Source organism: Muscardinus avellanarius (assembly GCF_963383645.1).
Source record: "Muscardinus avellanarius genome assembly, chromosome: 13".
Lineage (NCBI taxonomy): Eukaryota > Metazoa > Chordata > Mammalia > Rodentia > Gliridae > Muscardinus > Muscardinus avellanarius.
In genome coordinates, this window is record NC_137799.1 from 8,327,009 (window position 1) to 8,346,640 (window position 19,632).

Genomic DNA, 19,632 nt, shown 5'->3' on the forward strand with positions numbered 1-19,632 from the left:
CCAAATTACAGATGAAGAAACTGAGGCCTAGCAAGGTCAAATGACTTGCCAAAGGTCACAGGGCTGGTAAGTGGCCGGCGCTTGACCCCAGGCGTGAGCTCGGGCCCCTGAGGTGGCCTCTTCGGCTGGACCTCGGGGAAGCCGAAGCCCAGGTTCCCGGCATCCTCGCCACGCGGGCCCCTGGTTCCTCGGCAGGGGCGCAGCCTCCGGGCCAGGCAGCCCTGAGACAGGCCGTCAGCAAATTCTTCTACTCAACCCTGCTGGGGCTCAGACTGCGTCTGTTCTTTAGTTCTGCCTTTTGTTTTTAGAAAGACCCTTAGCGATAGACAAGTAGGCCAGCCCTGCCACTGGCCAGCTGGAAGTTACCTGGCACATCTGGGCGGCGTCTTGATGAAAGGTCCCAGTACCCAGAGAGGCTGTCTGCATCCCACGAGGTCACACAGCATGTCCAGAGCTCTCAGCCAGGCTGTGAAGGAGCTGCTGACCAGGATCCCCCCAGGTAAGGAGGCTCTGATCTCACATATATCCTCAACGTCCAGAAATATGAATCCCCCCACCACCAGGCCAGTGGGCTGCCAGTATAAACAACGGCTATCCTGACCACCCCCTCACCTCCAGAGACCACCGGGGTCTTCGTCCTGACACACAGAGGAGAGAGGCGCGGTGGTATGGGAGACCCGTTTAATGTGGACGCTCTACCAGGGCGGAGTGGGAGCGCTCGGGAGCCTGGCGGGCAGGCAAGTGGTGGGCCGCAGGTCCTCGCCTGGCCCCAGGAGGGGTGCTGAGCAGTGGGGACTGGCCAAGGCAGGTAGACCCACCAGGGCCCCAAGGCCAGCCGTCGAGAAGGTGCCTAAGCCGGCTGGCGAGTGCCAGGGCAGGGCCCGGCCCAGGGAGGCAGGGCTGGGGCCCGGGCGGGGGCTCCCATGGCCTAGAGGCTGGCATCGCCAGGGGCCTCCCCCAGCTGCCGCTGGAACTCGAGGCGCGTCTGCCGGTTGGACTCCAGCAGCTCCTGCAGGCGGGCGTGGAGGTGGTCATTCTTCTCCTCCAGGTGGTCCAGACACGAGTTGATCTGGTCCAACATGGAGTTGATGGCCGCGTACTCTGGGAGGGAGAGGAAATTCAGAACCAGCACCCCAAGTCTCCTCAGGACTCCCAGGCACACTCACCCCTACTGGCTGTCTCCCGGCCCGCTCCAAAGGCCGAGTCCCTCCCCTGTGAGCCTTAGTGTTGCCACCGGAAGATGGGAAAGGAACCCAGGGGCATTTTACCTCTAAGCCACACTCCTAGCCCTATTTTATTTTTATTTGGAAATGGTCTCACTAGGTGGCTGAGAGTCTCACTACTTGCTGAGGCTGACATCGAACCTGCGATCTTCCTGTCTCAGCTTCCCAAGCACTGGGATTACAGGTGTGCGCCACCATGCCCGGCTCATAAGAGAGGCTTTCAAGGAAGAGTACGTTGGTGTAGCATCTTTGTGTGTGTGTGTGTGTGTGTGTTACTGGGGTTCCTGGAAGCCCTTCTACCTCTCGGCTACACTCCCAGACCTATTTTTACATTTTTATTTGGAAACAGGGTCTCCTAAGCCAGCGCGCGCTGCTGGCTTCGAACCTGCGCCATCCTCCTGTCTCTGCCTCCCAAGCGCGGGGATTACAAGCGTGCGCCACCACACCTGGCCGTAGCATCTTTTTTCTAGGGTTAGGGTGGTCACGGGGTGATAGGCCAGTGTCCTGCTTGGGAGGTCCTGCCGGGTGCCGAGCCTCCTGTGCAATTCCTTTCGCATCTGCCTAGTGCCTTGCAGAGCCCGTATTCCTGAGTCTGGCAACCAAGGCCTCTGTCCTGGGCAGGCCCTCTCCTCCTGCCCTCCCATGGCTCCTTTTTTTGTGTGTGTGGGTCACTCTACCTCTGAGCCACACCCCCTGCCCTATTTTTTATTTTATTTTATTTTTTGTGGGTCTGGGGATGGAACCCAGGGGCATTCGACCTCTGAGCTACACCCCTGCCCTATTTTTTATTCTTTATTTTGAAACCAGGTCTCACTGAGTTGCAGAGGACCTCACTAAGTAGCTGAGGCTGTCCGCGAACCACGATCCTCCGGTCTCAGCCTCCCGAATGCTGGGATTACAAGTGTGTGCCACCATGCCGGGCTATTCTTTATTTTTTGAAACAGGGTCTCACTAAGTTACGGAGGGCCTAAGTAGGTGAGGCTCTCCGCGAACTGCAATCCTCAGGTCTCAGCCTCCCAAATGCTGGGATTACAAGTATGTGCCACCACACCAGGCTTCATGGACTCTCCCAAGCTTTGACAGGGACCCAGCCCCGGCTTCCCTCTCGAGCCCCCATCCTCCAAGCCTTTTTTCCCTCTCTCACATCTGCCAATGTCTATCTCAGGACCTTTGAACCTGCTGCTGCTTCTGCCCGGAATGCGCTGGATCCTCCTCCTGTCTTCCTTCCCTCCTCCCCTTCTGGATGAGTCCTACTCAATCTTCAAGTCCCTGGGTGGATGTCACCAAGGAGAGCCCTCCCGGTGCCCCAGACCTGACCAGGCTTTCCTGGCCTTCCCTGCCCCTCCAGGACCCTCCCCTCAGCAGCAACCGCTGTCATTAGTTGTATGCTGGTCCACGTCACCCACTGGGCTACACAGCTCCACGAGAGGCAACTGGTCTTGTGTCTGCTATTGTCTCCCAAGTGCCTTCAACAATGCAAAATTAGCATTTATTGAGTGAATGAATGGAGCTCTGGCCTGCCAGCCTCTCTGCCTCTGCTCGCTGTCTCTGCCACCCAGAAAGCCTCGGCCATGACAGGTTTCCAAGGAGCAGCTCAGAAGGCTTCCACCAAGTCCTCCCCGGTCTCCACGAGACACTGTCCCTCCCCCTGCGCCGCCTCTTCTGACCTGCCTCTCAGTCACACAGTGTCCCTTAGGACCCAAGGTCTGGGCCTGTGCCCACTGCGGACCCAGTGCTGAGCCAACCGTGACTCAGAGCCACTCGGTGGCCGGCCCGGACCAGAGGGAAGTGGCTGGTGGTGATGGTAATTCCAGGACCCAAGGAGGGCGTCTGGACGGTGGGTGCAAATGTGCCGCGTTCTACGGGATGGGCGCCCCCCACAGGGGACAGAGGGCCGGGGAGTCTGCCAGATCCTGAAATCAACCCCACTCAAGGGGCAGATGGGGAAATTGGGGCCTTGGAAGGAACCAGCCCACGATCCTCTAGCTGGCTGGTGTCAGCCAGAACTCTGATGTGGGAATGGTGGAGGGTTGGATTTGAGTTCCAGCTCTGTTCCGCCCCCACAGGCAACTGCAGCTCCTTTCTGGGAAAAGGTTAAAAACTGAGGATTCAAGCACACGCTGTCAGGTGGTGCATGCTTGTAATCCCAGCATTTGGGGGGCTGAGACAGGAGGACTGCGGTTCGCAGACAGCCTCAGCTACTTAGTGAGGCCTCTGCAACTCAGTGAGACCCTGTTTCAAAATAAAGAATAAAAAAATATGGCTGGGGTTGTGGCTCAGAGGTAGAATGGCCCTGGGTTCCATCTCTAGTACCACACACACACACACACACACAAAAAAAAAAAAACCCTGAGGATTCAAGTGTCAATAGCTCAGGGAGAGCTGGGTATTGATGGCACAGGCTTGTAATCCCAGTATTTGGGAGGCTGAGACAGGAGGATCTCAGGTTTGAGAACAGCCTCAGCAACTTAGTGAAGCTTTGTTTCAAAATAAAATAATAAAATAAAAATAGGGCTTGGGGAGTGTAGCTCAGAGGTAGAATGTCCCTGGGTTCAATCAATGCTCTCCCCCCCACACACACACAAGAGCTCAGACAGGGTGTGGCCACAGCAAGTACTTGGTAGACAGTCTATCATGATCCATATTTCTCATGCTGGACAGCCAGGCATGTTGCCCGGGCACCCTCCTCCCCACTGTCCCATGAACCTGCCACCATCCACCAGATGTGACCCCTGGGAGGCCCTTCCTGCGACCAGCAGTGACGCCTGGCCACTGTTCACCAGCACAAACCCCACCTGCCCCGTGGGTGGCCTACGTCTGTTAAGCAGACACTGGGTGATGAAACTATCGTGGTGATGGATGCAGAGCTCTGTATTAAACCCAAAAGAACTGTACACTTTAAATGGGTGACGAATATGGGAGTTACAGTGCCATAAAGCGGCCACGAGACTAAAACAGCTCCCATTCTTCCCCTGCATGCCCCAGGTCCTGCCCTCTGAGTGAATACACCAGTCTCTCCTGAGAATAACCACTTGATGAATCAACACCTGCAGGCTGGAACCCGCTAGGCATTTTTCATTCAGTTTTCTCTGACACATCTCAATAGAGGAGACACTAATCCTTATTCCTATTTACAGATGGGGAAACTGAGGTTCAAGGTAAACACGGAGCCCAGGGTGGACGGTCCTCCCGCCCTCCCGCTGCGCTGTGCACACCACAGGCTGCTTTGTAAGCGGGGCACACCCGCAAAGCGGGCGGCTGGGGTTGCTGACTCGGCAGAGCGGGGCGCCCACCGGCTCAGCCCCTCCCGCCGAGCCCGGCCGGCCAAGCTCGGCCCCGCCCCCTCGGGCACAAATCCCGAGCATCCCTGGAGCTGCCTCGGTTTCCCTGTCTGTAAAATGGGGCTGGTTGCCCACTGTTCCCGCAAGGCTGCGGTGTTCAGGGAACTGTTACCGGTGCACGCCCTGCACCTCCGAAACAGCGCCCACCACTCGGGGCCCACCCAGGGCGCGTTGGGAGGTCTCTATGACCCCGTCCCGCCCCGATTCCTCTTCCCAGGAAGGCACCTCTGGAAAAGCAAAGGTCGTCTCAGCAGCCCCCCGCGGTCACCTGCTTCCCCGAAGCTGTCTTCCTCGCCTTCAGCGCCTGCCTCCACTGGCAAGCCCAGGTCCCCGTTGGGACCCGACATCGTGGGTTCGGGCGCCGCAGGGGCGACCGGACGGTGGCACTGGCGTCGATCACGCCAAAACCCGGCGCGGGGCGGAAGGTGGAAGCAGCTGATAGAACGCGGCCCGGAAGGGTGGACCGCGGCAGCGCAGGGCCCGCCCCGGGGCGGAGCCGTCACCCAGAGCCCCGCCCCCGGGCCGCCGGGCCCCGCCCACACCTTGCCTCACAGTCGAGCCCCGCCCACCGCCGGCCTCCCACGAGCCCCGCCCCCTTCCGGGCCGCTGGGCGGAGCTACCTGGGGCTCCGGGCCGACTAGGCCGAGCGGAGGAGGCTCGGGCTCGCGGCGAGGGCAGCGAGCCTGAGCGAGCCCGGCAGAGGCCCGCCGCCCCTGTCCCGTGCTGGTCCTTCCTGGTCTTCAGCGCCCTTCTCAAGGCTCCGAAAGGTTACACCTTGTACGTGGGAATCAGACTGGACGACAGCTCCAGACGAGCAAAGTAGGACAAGTTTGTTGTAGGGAGAGCCCCATAATTGGGGCAGGAGAGGGGTGTGAGGTTCCCCCTCGCCTGGCTCTTCTCCAGTGCCCCCAGGACTGTGTTTGCCGCTCGCCTCCTCTGGGCGCTGCCATGGACCGTGGCGGTCTATGCTGCAGGTAGTCCACCATAGGAGGCTTCCTGAGAAGGTCCCCCACCTCACTAACCAGCCAGGAAAGGGAGGCCTGCAAAAGTCACCCAGCTAGCAAATGTCGCTCCTGACTGGACCCCGAGGTGTGATCCTGGCCAGAAGTCCAGCTGGGAGTCAGGCCCACATCACAGGGGAAGGGACTCACTTCATGGCTGATGCAGCCCCGTCCTGGTCTCATACTGGAGGTCCCAGAGGACAAGCCAACCTCAGCTTAGAGGTCTGGCTCAGCTTGTGTGTGGGGTGGAATCTTCTGTCCCTGAAGCCACCCCCATGGTCTCACCTAGGAAAGGTAGGAGAAGAGATGGAGCCTGCAGCCGACCATAGCTGCCACCACCAACTTGCAGGGCAGCCCCGCCTTCTCCCAGAACCACTGAGGACCACTGAGTCCCTGCCCAAAGGATTTCAGAGAAAGACCTCTCTTCCAGATCTGCTGATCCCCTTTGACTGAAGGGGAGGACCTCAGCAGAGATAGGGACCTGTTGATGCTACACTGCCCCTTTAAGAAAGAGGAAGGGAAGCTGGGTGTAGTGGAAGTGTATTCCTAGCCCTCCCCCTCATCCAGGGTCAAGGAGCACAGACTCGGGGACCTGGTGTCACACATTTATTTAGCAGATGAGGGGCTCCACCAGTGGGGCAGCTGCATGGGCATTTCCCAGCCGTCTCGCTGGCATCGTGGCTGGCGGGCCACCAAGTGGCACTGGGGGCAGAGGCAACAGGAGGGACGGCAGGATGGAGCGGCAGGAGGCACCTGAGGGAGAACACAGGAGAGATGGCTGCAGTTGGGGAGCAGGGGGAGGAGCAAGGGAGACCCATGGCTCACGGCCCGTGCACCCCGCCTCCCATCATCCCTGGGCAGCGTACTCACCCCTGCTGATCAGCCATTGATGGAATGGTCGTGGGACAGGGAGCCGTCAGACCATCAGTGAGGGAGTTTGTGTGTATATGGGTGTGAGATCCCTGGCTGCCCGGTACCCCGGGATGCCACAGGCCCAATCTTCTACTTCAGAAGGCGAGGGGGTTCCCTCCGGGGTTGGGGCAGCAGAAGGTCCTGTGAAGAGACAGGAAATATGGGAGAAAATCTGGAGATGGGCTACTCTGAGAGGCTGGGCCTCAGAGCCGCGGGGCCACCGAGGTCTCCTCCTGTTACCCGGTGGGCCTCATGGGTCTGGCTGGAGCCCCTGTCCCCGCCAGGCCGCTTGGAATCCAGGACATTTCTGCAGACCATGAGTAGCAAGCCCCACAGGGGAGGAGGAGGGCCCAGGACAGCAAGGTTCAGGGTGTGGAGAGGAGGCCAGGGCAGGGAGCCTGAGGGACTGGGACCTGGGCCTCCTTTCCTCATCTGCGTGGGGCCCCAGCTAGACTGGGAGGGAGGAGTGCTTGAGACTCCCAACGATCCCACAGTGAACCCACAAGGATCCCCCTGGAAACCACTACCCCTCCAGGGCCTGGAGCAAGAGACTGCGCTCCTCCTCTCTCCTTTCCCCGGAGGGGGAATTGGGACAGTCCCCACACCCCTTCCTTCTCCGCAGCCGGCCATTACCTATGTGGGTAGTGAAGACTATGTTCTCATCAGTGAGGCCTGTCGTTTTGGAGAAGCGGATGAATACGTCCTTCACCTGATCAGACAGCTCCTCTGTCCTCCCTGTGGCCAAGATGATGGGTGAGTGGCCAGTCCATGTTGTTGAGTCAAAGAAGGAGCCTCAGACCCACCCTTTTCCATGGGGGATCTACAGAAAGATCTCCCTGGGGGGCTATTGGAGCTGGAGAAGATATTGAGATCTGGGGGCAAAAGGCAGTCCCCTACTCCAGATTGTGACCAGGACCCGGTTCCCCGAGGGATGGGGTGAGGACCCACCGTAGAGGGTGATCTTGAAGAACTCCTGATTTTCAAACACCTTCTTAAAGAACACCATGGCAAAGTCAGTGTAGTTGGTGGCTATCACCCGCATGAGGTAGCTCTTTATCAAGGGGTCTGCAGGTGGAGAGGGGGGTCAGCCCTGCCCTGGCCAGCCAGAGAGAGCTGTTTGTCCCCTCTCTCCCCAGCTGGTGGGCACGGGCTTCCCCCTGTAGAACACCATCTCTGTGGAAGGGCAAGGGAGCCCCTTCTGAGAGGACCCTGCCCCGGAACCCAACCCCAGACCCCCACCCTACTCAGACTCACTTTCAATGTTTCCCAGGGTGAACTCGCCACGTTGGGAGGTTGGGACAAAAGATCTGATCCAGAAGTCACAGATCCCATGGTTTCTGTGGGAGTGAGCAGTAGGGTTGAACAGGGACACGCTGCAGCCCTGGCCCCCCTTGGGCTAGACAAAGGGGGGGTCAAGGGCTGTGGGTACGATTCTGATGCCCCAAGTCCAGCCCAAGCCGAGGCAGAAGGCCCCCCCAACTGGACGGGCCTGGGCCTTTCCCTATGAGCCTGTCCCTGCCAGGTCTACACAAGGGCCCAGCTGAGCCTGCCCAGACCTCACTCTAGCAATGCCTAACCCTCCTCCAGTGGCTTCCCACAGTCTCCTACTCATTTCTTTTTTTAGGGGGGAGATAGATCCCAGGGGCATTCTACCTCCAACTACACCACCAGGCCTATTAATATTTTTAAAGTTTGAAACAGTGTCTCCTTAAATTGCAAGGGCTGGATTCAAACCTGTAATCCTCTTGTCTCCGCCTCCCTAGTATGGGATTACAGACATGTGCCACCGCGTGCCACCAAGCCTGGCCTCATCCTGTTCCTCTCCCTCCATAACCTCTCCTGGAGATTTACTTCCAGCCTGCAGCCAGCTCCATGCCCAGCACTTCCCCTGCCCTTGGGCCAAACCTGACCCCTCCCTGCATCCCATTCCTTCCCCAGACTCTCCAGATCAGAGCTCCCCAAACCTGCCTTTCCTCTGGGGCTTGCTCCTCCAGCCCTCCAACTCCAGTTCACCCAGCGGCCAGGTGAGTGAGCCACCGAGCCCTGGCTCCCCTCTGAGTCCTAATCTGCCCCTCCCCTGCTGTCTCTCACCTGCACTGCCCACCTCACCTTCTCTGTTCTCCCCACCTCCCCAGCAGCACCCTACTTCTTCACCTGCTACCCTGGCAGGCCCTCCCTCCACCCCTGCTGACTCATCAGCCCCTGCTCCTGGAGGCCGCACTCAGCTTTGCCGCCTTCTGCAGGCTGAGCTCTGAGCGCAGTGACCAGCCCATAGCGCAGGCCACATCTCCCTCCGAGGCACCGGCTCCTTTAAGGCCACTTCCCTAGAGGCCCTGATGGAGACCCTGGGTGGGTCCTGGGCCGGGTCCCTCGTCCTTCTTCCTGCCTGGGGACACTACTTTCTCTGCCCTGTTTTCTGTTAATGCTGTGTCTCTGTACTGGAGTGACCCAGAGATGTTGAGGGGAGGGAGGAGGGAGGGGGCCCAGTGCGGAGCTGTGAGTTGAATGGCGGTACCCTCAGCCTCTGCCACCCCTTGGCTGCCTCTCAGCCCCGGGGAAGTGGCGGCCTCACCTGAGCTGGATGGAGGTGACGTTGTAGCTGTGGTCTTCACTCAGGTCGTAGGTGGTGGTGTACATTGTGATCGGGTCTTGTTTTTCTTTCTTAATTTCATTACTTGCCATGCCAATCACGTACCACTTGCCCTGAAACTGCAAGGGGCGGATGACAGGCAGAGCCCAGAAGAGCCAGGGGCGCCCCCAGGCCTCTCTACAGCCACCTGTGGGCAGCTCAGTGGGGACAGGAGCCGTTCTATTCATTTACTTATTTATGTTCTAGGGCATTTTGAAACTTGGGGCATTTTACCTCAGAACTATACCCCTACTCCTAGCTCTTTACCTTTCTATACCTTTCTACTTTTTTTTTCTTCAGTACTGAGGATAGAACTCAGGGCATTCTACCTCCAAGCTATACCCGCAGCCCTATTTTTTATTATTAATATTTTAAAGCAGGATCTCAATGAGTTGTGAAGGGCCTCACTGAGTAGCTGAGGCTGTCTGCGAACCGCCATCCTCCTGTCTCAGCCTCCCGAATGCTGAGATTACAAGCGTGTGCCACTACGCCCAGCTTACCTTTCTACTTTGAAACTGGGCTGCTACTTGCTGAGGGCCGCCCTTAGCTGCTGAGGCTGGCCACAAACCTGCCATCCTCCTGTCTCGGCCTCCCTAGTACAGCACCACCACACCAGTCCCTGGGGCCCTCTCAACTTGGCAGCGGGGCCCCAGGTTGGGCTGGCCCTGAGAAGCTCACGGGAGCTGGAGGAGTCCCGGGCCAGGACCCAGCCCCGGCAGGGCTGGGGTGCCCAGGCATGTGGCTGGTGGGCCTGCCTGAGCCTGTTTCTTCATCTCTTCGGGGGGACTAAGATGTCCCCATCCTGCATGAACAATAGGGAGACGGGAGAGCAGGGATGAATGGGAAGGCCTGAGCCCTGAGATGAGGAGGGGTTGGAGGTGGGCGTCGGCACAGGGAGCTGAGGCCGGGCCCTGAGACCTTGCTGGGCGCCCTGCCCGCCGCTCCCCGGAGGCCCTTCGCCGCCCCTCCCTCCTGGTCCTTCTCTCCCTGGCCCTCCCTGCAGCCGACCCTCCTCTTACCTTGTCGGACTGGAAATTGAGCTTCATAGGGATCCGAGACAAAGGTGGCGCCGGGATCCGTCTTGGTAATAGGGAGGCAGCCTGGGTCTGCGTGGCCCCCAGCAGGGCAAAGCCCAGACACAGGAGGCCCAGGAACATGATTTTAGGATGAGCTGAGACTGGAAGATGTTGAAGAAAGAAGAGGAGGGAATGAGGACACCAGCTTGAGGGAACTATTTATAGGCCCATAGGACCGGGATGGGGTGACAGGGCCTTTTCCAAATCCAGGAAAGGTGTGGTAATTGCCCCAAACCCCTGCTAAACATGTTGCATGATTCCAGCCCCTCTCTCCCCTGGTCAGGATTGCACAAAGATGGGAAGGCCAGTTAGCAGGGAGGTGCCTGGAGGGACATTCCCGGGACGCACAGGAAGACAGGGACCTGGGCCCTCTAGGCCCCTTTTCTTTATCTGATTGTCCTGTGGGTCAGTAGCTCAGATCTGAACAGGCTTTGGCCCCAGGAGACTGCGCCCCTGGTGCCCAAGGCGGGTCTGTGTGGGGAGCTCCTCTCCTCCTCCACCCATGAAAGCAAAGCCCAGCCTGTTCCCAGTTTCCTGGTGGATTAGCGCCTCCTGGGTGGGCTGAAATCCTCTAGGTGGACTAGGGCAGATGAAGGCGGACCGTCCGGACAGGGAGGGCAGGGGCTGCCTGGAGCCCACTGCTGGCACAGGCCGGGCCTGGGCTCTGCCAGTGAGCGCTCCAGGCCTCCAGCCCCTGCTCCTCACCCACCCCATCTGGGAGCAGACAGGACGGCAGCAGGACCCTCAGACTCCCATGCCCATGGCGGGGACAGCAAGCCGGGCTCAGGGGCCACACACAGGTGTGTGACCGGAGGGAGTGCTGAGGCTGGTCCAGCCAACAGTGCGTCCCTTTAGAGGACCATGGGTGAGCACGGCCAGCCCTGAGCATGGTGGAGTTGCTTTGGGTCCAGGGAGTACAGGGCCTTGTGCGTGAGAGCCATTGCACCATCCCGCTGTGTCTGGCCACAGCCACGGGCCGTGGAGTCCAGTGGCCAGGCCTGGGGTCCCAGAACTATCCCTGAGACAGCTGCGGCTGCCCTCCTCCCAGAGGGAAGCTGTCGCCTCACAGGGGCTGGCCGCATCCTTGGGAGGCAGCGACAGACCCCAGGCCCTGTGTAGTGTCCCCTGAGGTGGCCACACGAGGGCCCTGGCTGTCCCAGTACTGGAGGGACGGCCAGCCCTGCTCCCTTCCCATGACTTTCAGAATCACCTCTTGGGGCAGGACCCTCTGCATCGCTGTGGTGGGCAGGCAGGGGTGCAGGGCCAGTGCCTCCCTCTGAGCCAAGGCCCTCAGTCTTTGGGTGGACGCTGGCTTCTCCCAGCACCAAGTGTCCTTCCCTCTGAGCTCAGCCTGTGTCTGCCAGGACTGGAGTGCCTCGTGGCTCCCTGGGCTCTGCCTGCACTCCTAGACCCACCTCCTGCACTGCACACCTCCTCCTGACGCCCTGTGGCCCTGGTTCCTGCTGCCTCCTCCCATACTGCTGGGTCCCTAGTTTTTGGTCACCTGTTGCCACCAGGTCTGGCCCCACATCTTCCCCACACCATAGGTCCCTGCTCAGCCAGACCGTTGGACTTCGGTCAAGAGCACACTTCCTTTTAGTTTTTGTGGTACTGAGAATGGAACCCAGGGGCATCCTACCTCTGAGCTCCACCCCCAGCTTTATTTTTTTATTCTTTCTTTTGAAACAGGGTCTCACTGAATTGTGGAGGGCCTAAGTAGCTGAGGTTGGCCTCGAACCTGCGATCCTCCCGTCTCAGCCTCCCAAATGCTGTGATTACAAGCCTGTGCCACCATACCTGGCTTAAGAGCATACTTCCTTAACCTTGAATTTCCTGCTGTCAGTTTCTCCTACCAAGAATTTCCCCAATCATCACTTACTGTAACAAATTCCCATACACTCTGGGGCTTAAAACCACACACTCAGCGGGATATGATGGATCATGCCTATAATCCCAGTACTTGGGAGGCTGAGACAGGAGGATCACTGGTTTGAGGACAGCCTTAGCAAATAGTGAGATGCTCACCAACCTAGCAGGACCCTGTTTTGAAATAAAAATAATAAAATAGTTTTGGGGTTCCATCCACAGTACAAAAATAAGAAAGGCTGAGGAAACCAGTCATGGTGTTTCACACCTGTAATCTGAGTCCTTGGGAGGCTGAGTCCAGAGGATCAAAGGTTTGAAGACAGCTTCAGCAAGTACTGAGACTTTCATCAATCTAGTGAGACCCTGTTTCCAGATAAACATAAAATAGGGCTGGAAATATAGCTCAGAGGTAGAACGCCCCTGGGTTCCATCCCCAGTACCAACAACAAGAAAAAGGAGGACAGGTGGTGAAACAAGTCCTCGGGACGCTGTCAGGTTTAGAGTCTCTGAATTCTAGGGGAGTCTTTCGTTTTTAAAAAATATTTATTGCCGGGCGTGGTGGCGCACGCTTGTAATCCCCGCGCTTGTGAGGCAGAGACAGGAGGATCGCGCAGGTTCGAAGCCAGCCGCGCACCCTGGCTTAGGAGACCCTGTTTCTAAATAAAAATGTAAAAATAGGTCTGGGAGTGTAGCCCGGAGGTAGAAGGGCTTCCAGGAACCCCAGTACCACAAAAATAAATAAATAAATAAATAAATAAATAAATAAATAAAAAATATTTATTTACTTACTTGTTTTTGTGGTGCTGGGGATTGAACACAGGAGCATTCTACTTCCAAGCTATACCTCCAGTCCCATTTATTTATTTATTATTTATTTATTTATTTATTCATTTATTTGGTACTGGGATGGAACCCAGGGACATTCTACCCCAAAGCTACTCCCCCAGACCTATTTTTTATTCTTTATTTTGAAACAGGGTCTCACTGGGTTGCCAAGGGCCTCACCAAGTAGCTGAGGCTGTCCACAAACCCTGATCCTCCTGTCTCAGCTTCCCAAGTGCTGGGATTACAAGCGTGCGCCACCACGCCCGGCTTTCTTCTTTATTTTGAAATAGGATCTCACTATGTTGCAGAGGGCCTCACTAAGTAGCCGAGGGTGGCTGTGAACCTGCGATCCTTCTGTCTCAACCTTCCAAGTAATGAGATTAAAAGCATGTGTCACCACGCCCAGCTGGGAGTCTGATTTAGAACAGCATCTGCCTAGTATTCCCGAAGCCCAGCATTCTATCCCCCGCACTGCAAACAACACGAAAAGAAATTTTGTTTTCTGGTCCCAGGAGTTAGGATGTGAATATCTTTGTGAGGGGGTTCAGCTGACCATAGTGCCCTCAATGCATACTGACCCTCCTTTCCACATTCCAGAACCTCCCAGCCTGGGCCACCTGTCCAGGCCTACCTATAAAGGTGCTTGGGTTTAGCTGAGGAGGAGGACGCAGGGCTCTCACCAAATGCACCATGGGAGAATCCATTTGCAAAGCATCCCTGGTTGAGCAGCAGTTCACACTTTGAAGGGGCCCTGCTCTGCCAGACAACCAGACAAGGCCAGAAACAGACTCATGATGCCCTGCCGGGGACATCTGCAGCCATAAATGGGGCCTTTGTAGCCATAGATGTATGCTTAGAATAAGAAAGCCCCCAGACGCACACACAAAAAATGATCAAAGGGTCAGAGTAAGAACTTAGAAAAGAGCCGGATAGCCGGGCGTGGTGGCGCACGCTTGTAATGCCAGCATTTGGGAAACTGAGACAGGAGGATCGCAGGTCCGTGGCCAGCCTCAGCTGCTTAGTGACGTCCTCCACAACTTAGTGAGACCCTGTTTCAAAATAAAGAATAAAAAATAGGGTTTGGGTATAGGTAGAATGCCCCTGGCTTCAATCCCTAGTACTGCAAAAAAAGTATTTATTTATTTATTTTTTTTTTTTTAGAAAAAGGAGACTAACTGAGTCAAGAAGACTGCAGGTTCAAGGCCAGCCTCAGAAACTTAGCAAGACCTCTGGCTACTTAGTAAGACTCTGTTTCAAGATAAGAAATAAAAAGGGCTGGGGGTTAGAGCCAGGATAGAGTTCAGTAGTAAAGCGCTTGCCTTGCTGCTACAACCTGGGTTTGATCCCCAGTACCAACACACACACACACACACACACACACACACACACACACACACACACAGGCCTGGGATGTAGCTCAGCTCAGAGGTAGAATGATCTTGGGTTCAACCTCCAATATCAACAAGAAAGGAAGAAAATAAAGAGAAGGAATGAATTAAATAGAAAGATAAAACAGGAATATCCATGCTAACAGTTAACTCTGGAGAAAGACTAATGAGCCTGGTGTGGTGCCACGCTTGCAATCTCAGTACTTGGGGTGCTGAGGCGGGAGGAGCGCACGTTCAAGGACGGCGTCAGCAGGCAGTGAGATTCTCATCAACCTAGTGAGACCCTGTTTCAAAATAAAAATAGAGCCAAGATTGTAGCTTGGAGGTAGACTGCCTCTGAGTTTAATCCCCAGGACCACCACCACAAGAACATTAAAAAAAAAAACAGGTCTACCTAAGCAGCTGAGGCTGGCCTTGAACCTGCGATCCTTTCAGGCCTTAACAAGTACTGTGATTACAGTATGACTGCATGAGCCACGTGCTCAGCCCTCTGTACTGTTTTAAGCCAGCAGATTATGGCAACCTGTTAGAGTGGCGATAGGAAACCCACCTCTAGTGACCCAGGAAAAAAACCAAAGCCCGATTGTGCTCTGAGAATTTATCCTGAAAGGCCAGCAGAGGAAGCAGGGGGTGGGAAGCCGCCTTGCTTAGGCCAGGGTGAGAAAGGGGACCTACTGTGAAAGGGAGCCCAAGGTCCAGGGCTGTGAGTACAGGCAGCTTCTTCCCCTAGGCCAGGAGGGGGGGCGTCAGCCAGCTCATCCCCCTCACCCCACAGACCCCTTAGACCTGGGACCTCTCTGGATTTGGGCAAAGCCCCATCCCTCACTGGAAGCCCAGCCTGGCATGCATGCATGTGCTTGTGCGTGTGTGGGAGGGTGGGACTGGGGATTCTACCTCCTAGATACACCCCCAACCCTGTTTTATTATTTCTTAAATTTAAAAACAGAGTTAAACTAAGTTGCTGAGAACCTCGCTAAATGGCTAAAACCGGTCTCAGACCTGCATTTCTCCTGTCTCAGTCTCCCAAGAATTGGGATTACATGCGTTATTTATTTATTTATTTATTTATTTATGTAGGTCTGGGGATGGAATCCAGGGGCATTCGACCTCCGAGCTCCACCCCAGCTCTATTTTTTATTCTTTATTTTGAAACAGGGTCTCACTGAGTTGCAGAGGACCTCACTAAGTAGCTGAGGCTGTCCGCGAACCGCGATCCTCCGGTCTCAGCCTCCCGAATGCTGGAATCACAAGGGTGCGCCACCACACCCGGATTGGCTCTCTTTTTAGAGTCCGGCCCAGACTCCAGCACCAAGGTTGGGCCTGACTCTCAGGCCTGTCCTGCGGCCACAGGCTCTAGCAGCCACAGCCCCCAGAGTGCCCAGCCCCTAGACAGACGCAGGGTGAGTGTCTCTGGGTGGGAAGCCTGGTCCCTCCACTGACCTGGCAGGTGCAGAAGAGGCGTGAGGGAGCTCCTGAGTGTGGTACACACCTGGAGCCCAGTCTAGAGTCAGAAGGACAGGGACTTGTCAGGCTCCACACAGGGCCAGTCGCATGCGGGGCGTCAGCCCGGGGCTGCAAGCTCCTCTTATGAGGCTCATCCCCAGCAGTGCCTCCCCTCCTCGCCGACCCTGGCCCAGCTGGGCTTCAGAATGCACCATCAGGGGGCCTGGAAGTCATGGAGAGGTTGAGGGGCCTCCTTGGGAACCAGGTCAGCACAGACACAGTCCCTCCCAGCGGGGACGGGGGCAGCTTACTCTCTGCCTAGAACAGCTTCCGGCTGTGGGGGCCTCTGCTCCCGCCTCCCACCTTGGCACACTCTTCCCTCCTGACCACAGGGCCTGGTGAGTTGCAGGCGACTGCCTGTGCACTCCCCAGGACCATGCTGTTGCAGGCGCTCGGCGTGGGTATCCGGGCCCATAGACAGGGGCATGCAAGGCTCAGGCCTCTGGAGGAGGCAGGAGGAGGGTCAGGGCAGTGAGCCGCGATGATGATGGGTGGGCAGCAGGGGTGGCATCTGCCTTCTGTGCCGTGAGACTGGGGCCAGGCGGGTTCTGGGGACGGCAGGCCCTGGACCAGCGCTGGGGTCCGCCTCCCCTTGGCCCTCCCCCTCATCCAGGGTCAAGGAGCACAGACTCGGGGACCTGGTGGCACACATTTATTTAGCAGATGAGGGGCTCCACCAGTGGGGCAACTCGGGGGCAGTTGGGGGAGCATTTCCCAGCCATCTCGCTAGCTTCGTGGCTGGTGGGCCACCAGGCGGCACTGGGGGCAGAGGCAACAGGAGTGACCTGAGGGACAACACAGGACAGATGGCTGCAGTTGGGGACCAGGGGGAAGAGCAGAGGGAGACCCATGGCTCACGGCCCCTGCACCCCACCTCCCATGAGCCCTGGGCAGCGTACTCACCCCTGCTGCTCAGTTCCCATCGATGCAATGTTCTGTGGGAGAGGAAGCCGTCAGACCATCAGTGAGGGATTTGTGTGTATGTGGGTGTGAGATCCCTGGCTGCCCGGTACCCCAGGATGTCATGGGCCCCATGGGCCCTATTTGTTGTTTTAGAGTTATGAAGGGGTTCCCTCTGGGTTTGAGTGCCATAAGGGCCTGTGATGGGGCAGGAAATATGGGAGAAAATCTGGAGATGGGCTACTCTGAGAGGCTGGGCCTCAGAGCCGCTGGGCCTCATGGGTCTGGCTGGAGCCCCTTCCCCGCCAGGCCGCTTGAAATTCAGTATGTCTCCACAGTCTGTGAGGAGCAAGCCCCAGGGGAGGGGGAGGGCCCAGACAGCAAGGCTCAGGGTGTGGAGAGGAGGCCAGGGCAGGGAGCCTGAGGGACTGGGACCTGGGCCTCCTTTCCTCATCTGCGTGGGGCCCCAGCTAGACTGGGAGGGAGGAGTGCTTGAGACTCCCAACGATCCCACAGTGAACCCACAGGGGTTCCCCCTGGAAACCACTACCCCTCCAGGGCCTGGAGCAAGAGACTGCGCTCCTCCTCTCTCCTTTCCCCGGAGGGACAGTCTCCACACCCCTTCCTTCTCCCCAGCCGGCCATTACCAATGGGAGTAGTGAAGACAATGTTCTCATCAGTGAGGCCTGTCGTTTTGGAGAAGCGGATGAATTCATCCTTCTCCTGAGCGGACAGTTCCTTGGTCCTCCCTGTGGCCAAGATGATGGGTGAGTGGGCAGTCCATGTTGTTGAGTCAAAGATGGAGCCTCAGACCCACCCTTTGCCATGGGGGATCTACAGAAAGATCTCCCTGGGGGGAAGTGTCTGGGGCCAGAGGGGTCCCCTCCCCCAGATTGTGACCAGGACCCAGTTCCCCGAGGGATGGGGTGAGGACCCACCGTAGAGGGTGATCTTGAAGAACTCCTGATTGTCAGAAACCTTCTTAAAGAACACTATGGCAAAGTCAGTGTAGTTGGTGGCTGTCACCCGCACAAGGTAGCTCTGTATCATGTAGCCTATAGGTATGGACGGGGCGGGGGGAGGTCAGCCCTGCCCTGGCCAGCCAGAGAGAGCTGCTTGTCCCCTCTCTCCCCAGCTGGTGGGCACGGGCTTCCCCCGGTAGAACACCATCTCTGTGGAAGGGCAAGGGAGCCCCTTCTGAGAGGACCCTGCCCCGGAACCCAACCCCAGACCCCCACCCTACTCAGACTCACTTTCAATGTTTCCCAGGGTGAACTCGCCACGTTGGGAGGTTGGGACAAAAGATCTGATCCAGTAATCACAGATCCCGTTGTCTCTGTGGGAGTGAGCAGTAGGGTTGAACAGGGACACGCTGCAGCCCCAGCTCCCCTGGGCTGGACAAAGGGGGGCCAGGGCTGCGGGCACAGTTCTGATGCCCCAAGTCCAAGCCATGGCAGAAGGCCCCCCCCAGCCCAGCTAAGCCATGGCAGATGGCCACACCCCCACCCCAGCTGGATGGGCCTGGGCCTTTCCCTCTGAGCCTGTCCAGTCTACAGCGGAGGCCCACCTGACCCCACCCAGACACTCCTCCAGTGGCCTCTACTGGACGACCTTCCCCACAGTCTCCTGTTCATTTTTAGGAGGAGAAGGATGAACTGAAGATGGATCCCAAGGGCATCCTACTTCCAAGCTACACCCCCAGCCCTATTTAATTTGATTTACTTTGTTTTATTTTTATCAGTACTGAGGATGGAACCTGGAGGCATTCTACCTCTGAGCTACACCCCCAGCCCTAGTTTTTATTCTCTATTTTGAAACAGGGTCTCACTGAGGTGCCAAGGGCCTTACTAGGTAGCTGAGGCTGGCCACGAACCAGGATCCTACTGTCTCAGCCTCCCAAATGCTGAGATTACAAGCATGCGCCACAATGCCCAGCCTATCTAATTTGTTTAAAGTTTGAAACAGTGTCTTACTAAGTTGCTGAGGTCTCCTTAAATTGCTGGGGCTGGCAACAAACCTGTACTCCTCTTGTCTCCGCCTCCCAGGTATAGGATTACAGGCATGTGCCACCACGTGCCACCAAGCCTGGCCTCATCCTGTTCCTCTCCCTCCATAACCTCTCCTGGAGATTTACTTCCAGCCTGCAGCCAGCTCCAAGCCGAGCACTTCCCCTGCCCTTGGGCCAAACCTGACCCCTCCCTGCATCCCATCCCTTCCCCAGACTCTCCAGAGCAGCTCTGGCTCCCCTCTGAGTCCTAATCTGCCTCTCCCCTGCCATCTCTCACCTACACTACCCACCTCGCCTTCTCTGTTCTCCCCACCTTCTCAGCAGCACCCCACTTCTTCCCCCTGCTACCCTCACAGGCCCCCCACCCCTGCCAACTCAGCCCCTGCTCCTGGAGGCCGCACTCAGCTTTGCCGCCTTCTGCAGGCTGAGCTCTGAGCGCAGTGACCAGCCCATAGCGCAGGCCACATCTCCCTCCGAGGCACCGGCTCCTTTAAGGCCACTTCCCTAGAGGCCCTGATGGAGACCCTGGGTGGGTCCTGGGCCGGGTCCCTCGTCCTTCTTCCTGCCTGGGGACACTACTTTCTCTGCCCTGTTTTCTGTTAATGCTGTGTCTCTGTACTGGAGTGACCCAGAGATGTTGAGGGGAGGGAGGAGGGAGGGGGCCCAGTGCGGAGCTGTGAGTTGAATGGCGGTACCCTCAGCCTCTGCCATGCATTGGCGTGACACGGGCCTGCCTCTCAGCCCCGGGGAAGTGGCGGCCTCACCTGAGCAGGATGGAGGTGACGTTGTAGCTGCGGTCTTCTTTCAGGTCGTAGGTGGTGGTGTACATTGTGATTGGTCTTTGTCTTTCTTTCTTAATTGCATTACCTGCCAAGCCAATCACGTACCACTTGCCCTGGAACTGCAAGGGGCGGATGACAGGCAGAGCCCAGAAGAGCCAGGGGCCACCCCAGCCCTCGA

General features: G+C 57.3%; 1 protein-coding gene across 1 annotated transcript; it reads right to left on the reverse strand.

The window, feature by feature from the left end:
* Positions 1–928: 928 nt before the first annotated feature.
* On the reverse strand, positions 929–4,911 carry BBLN (bublin coiled coil protein; the record flags this gene model as incomplete). Its single annotated transcript, XM_080709416.1, has 2 exons — positions 929–1,101; positions 4,833–4,911. 2 exons carry the CDS (start codon positions 4,909–4,911, stop codon positions 929–931), a joined length of 252 nt encoding a protein of 83 aa, XP_080565542.1.
* Between the last annotated feature and the right edge of the window lie 14,721 nt (positions 4,912–19,632).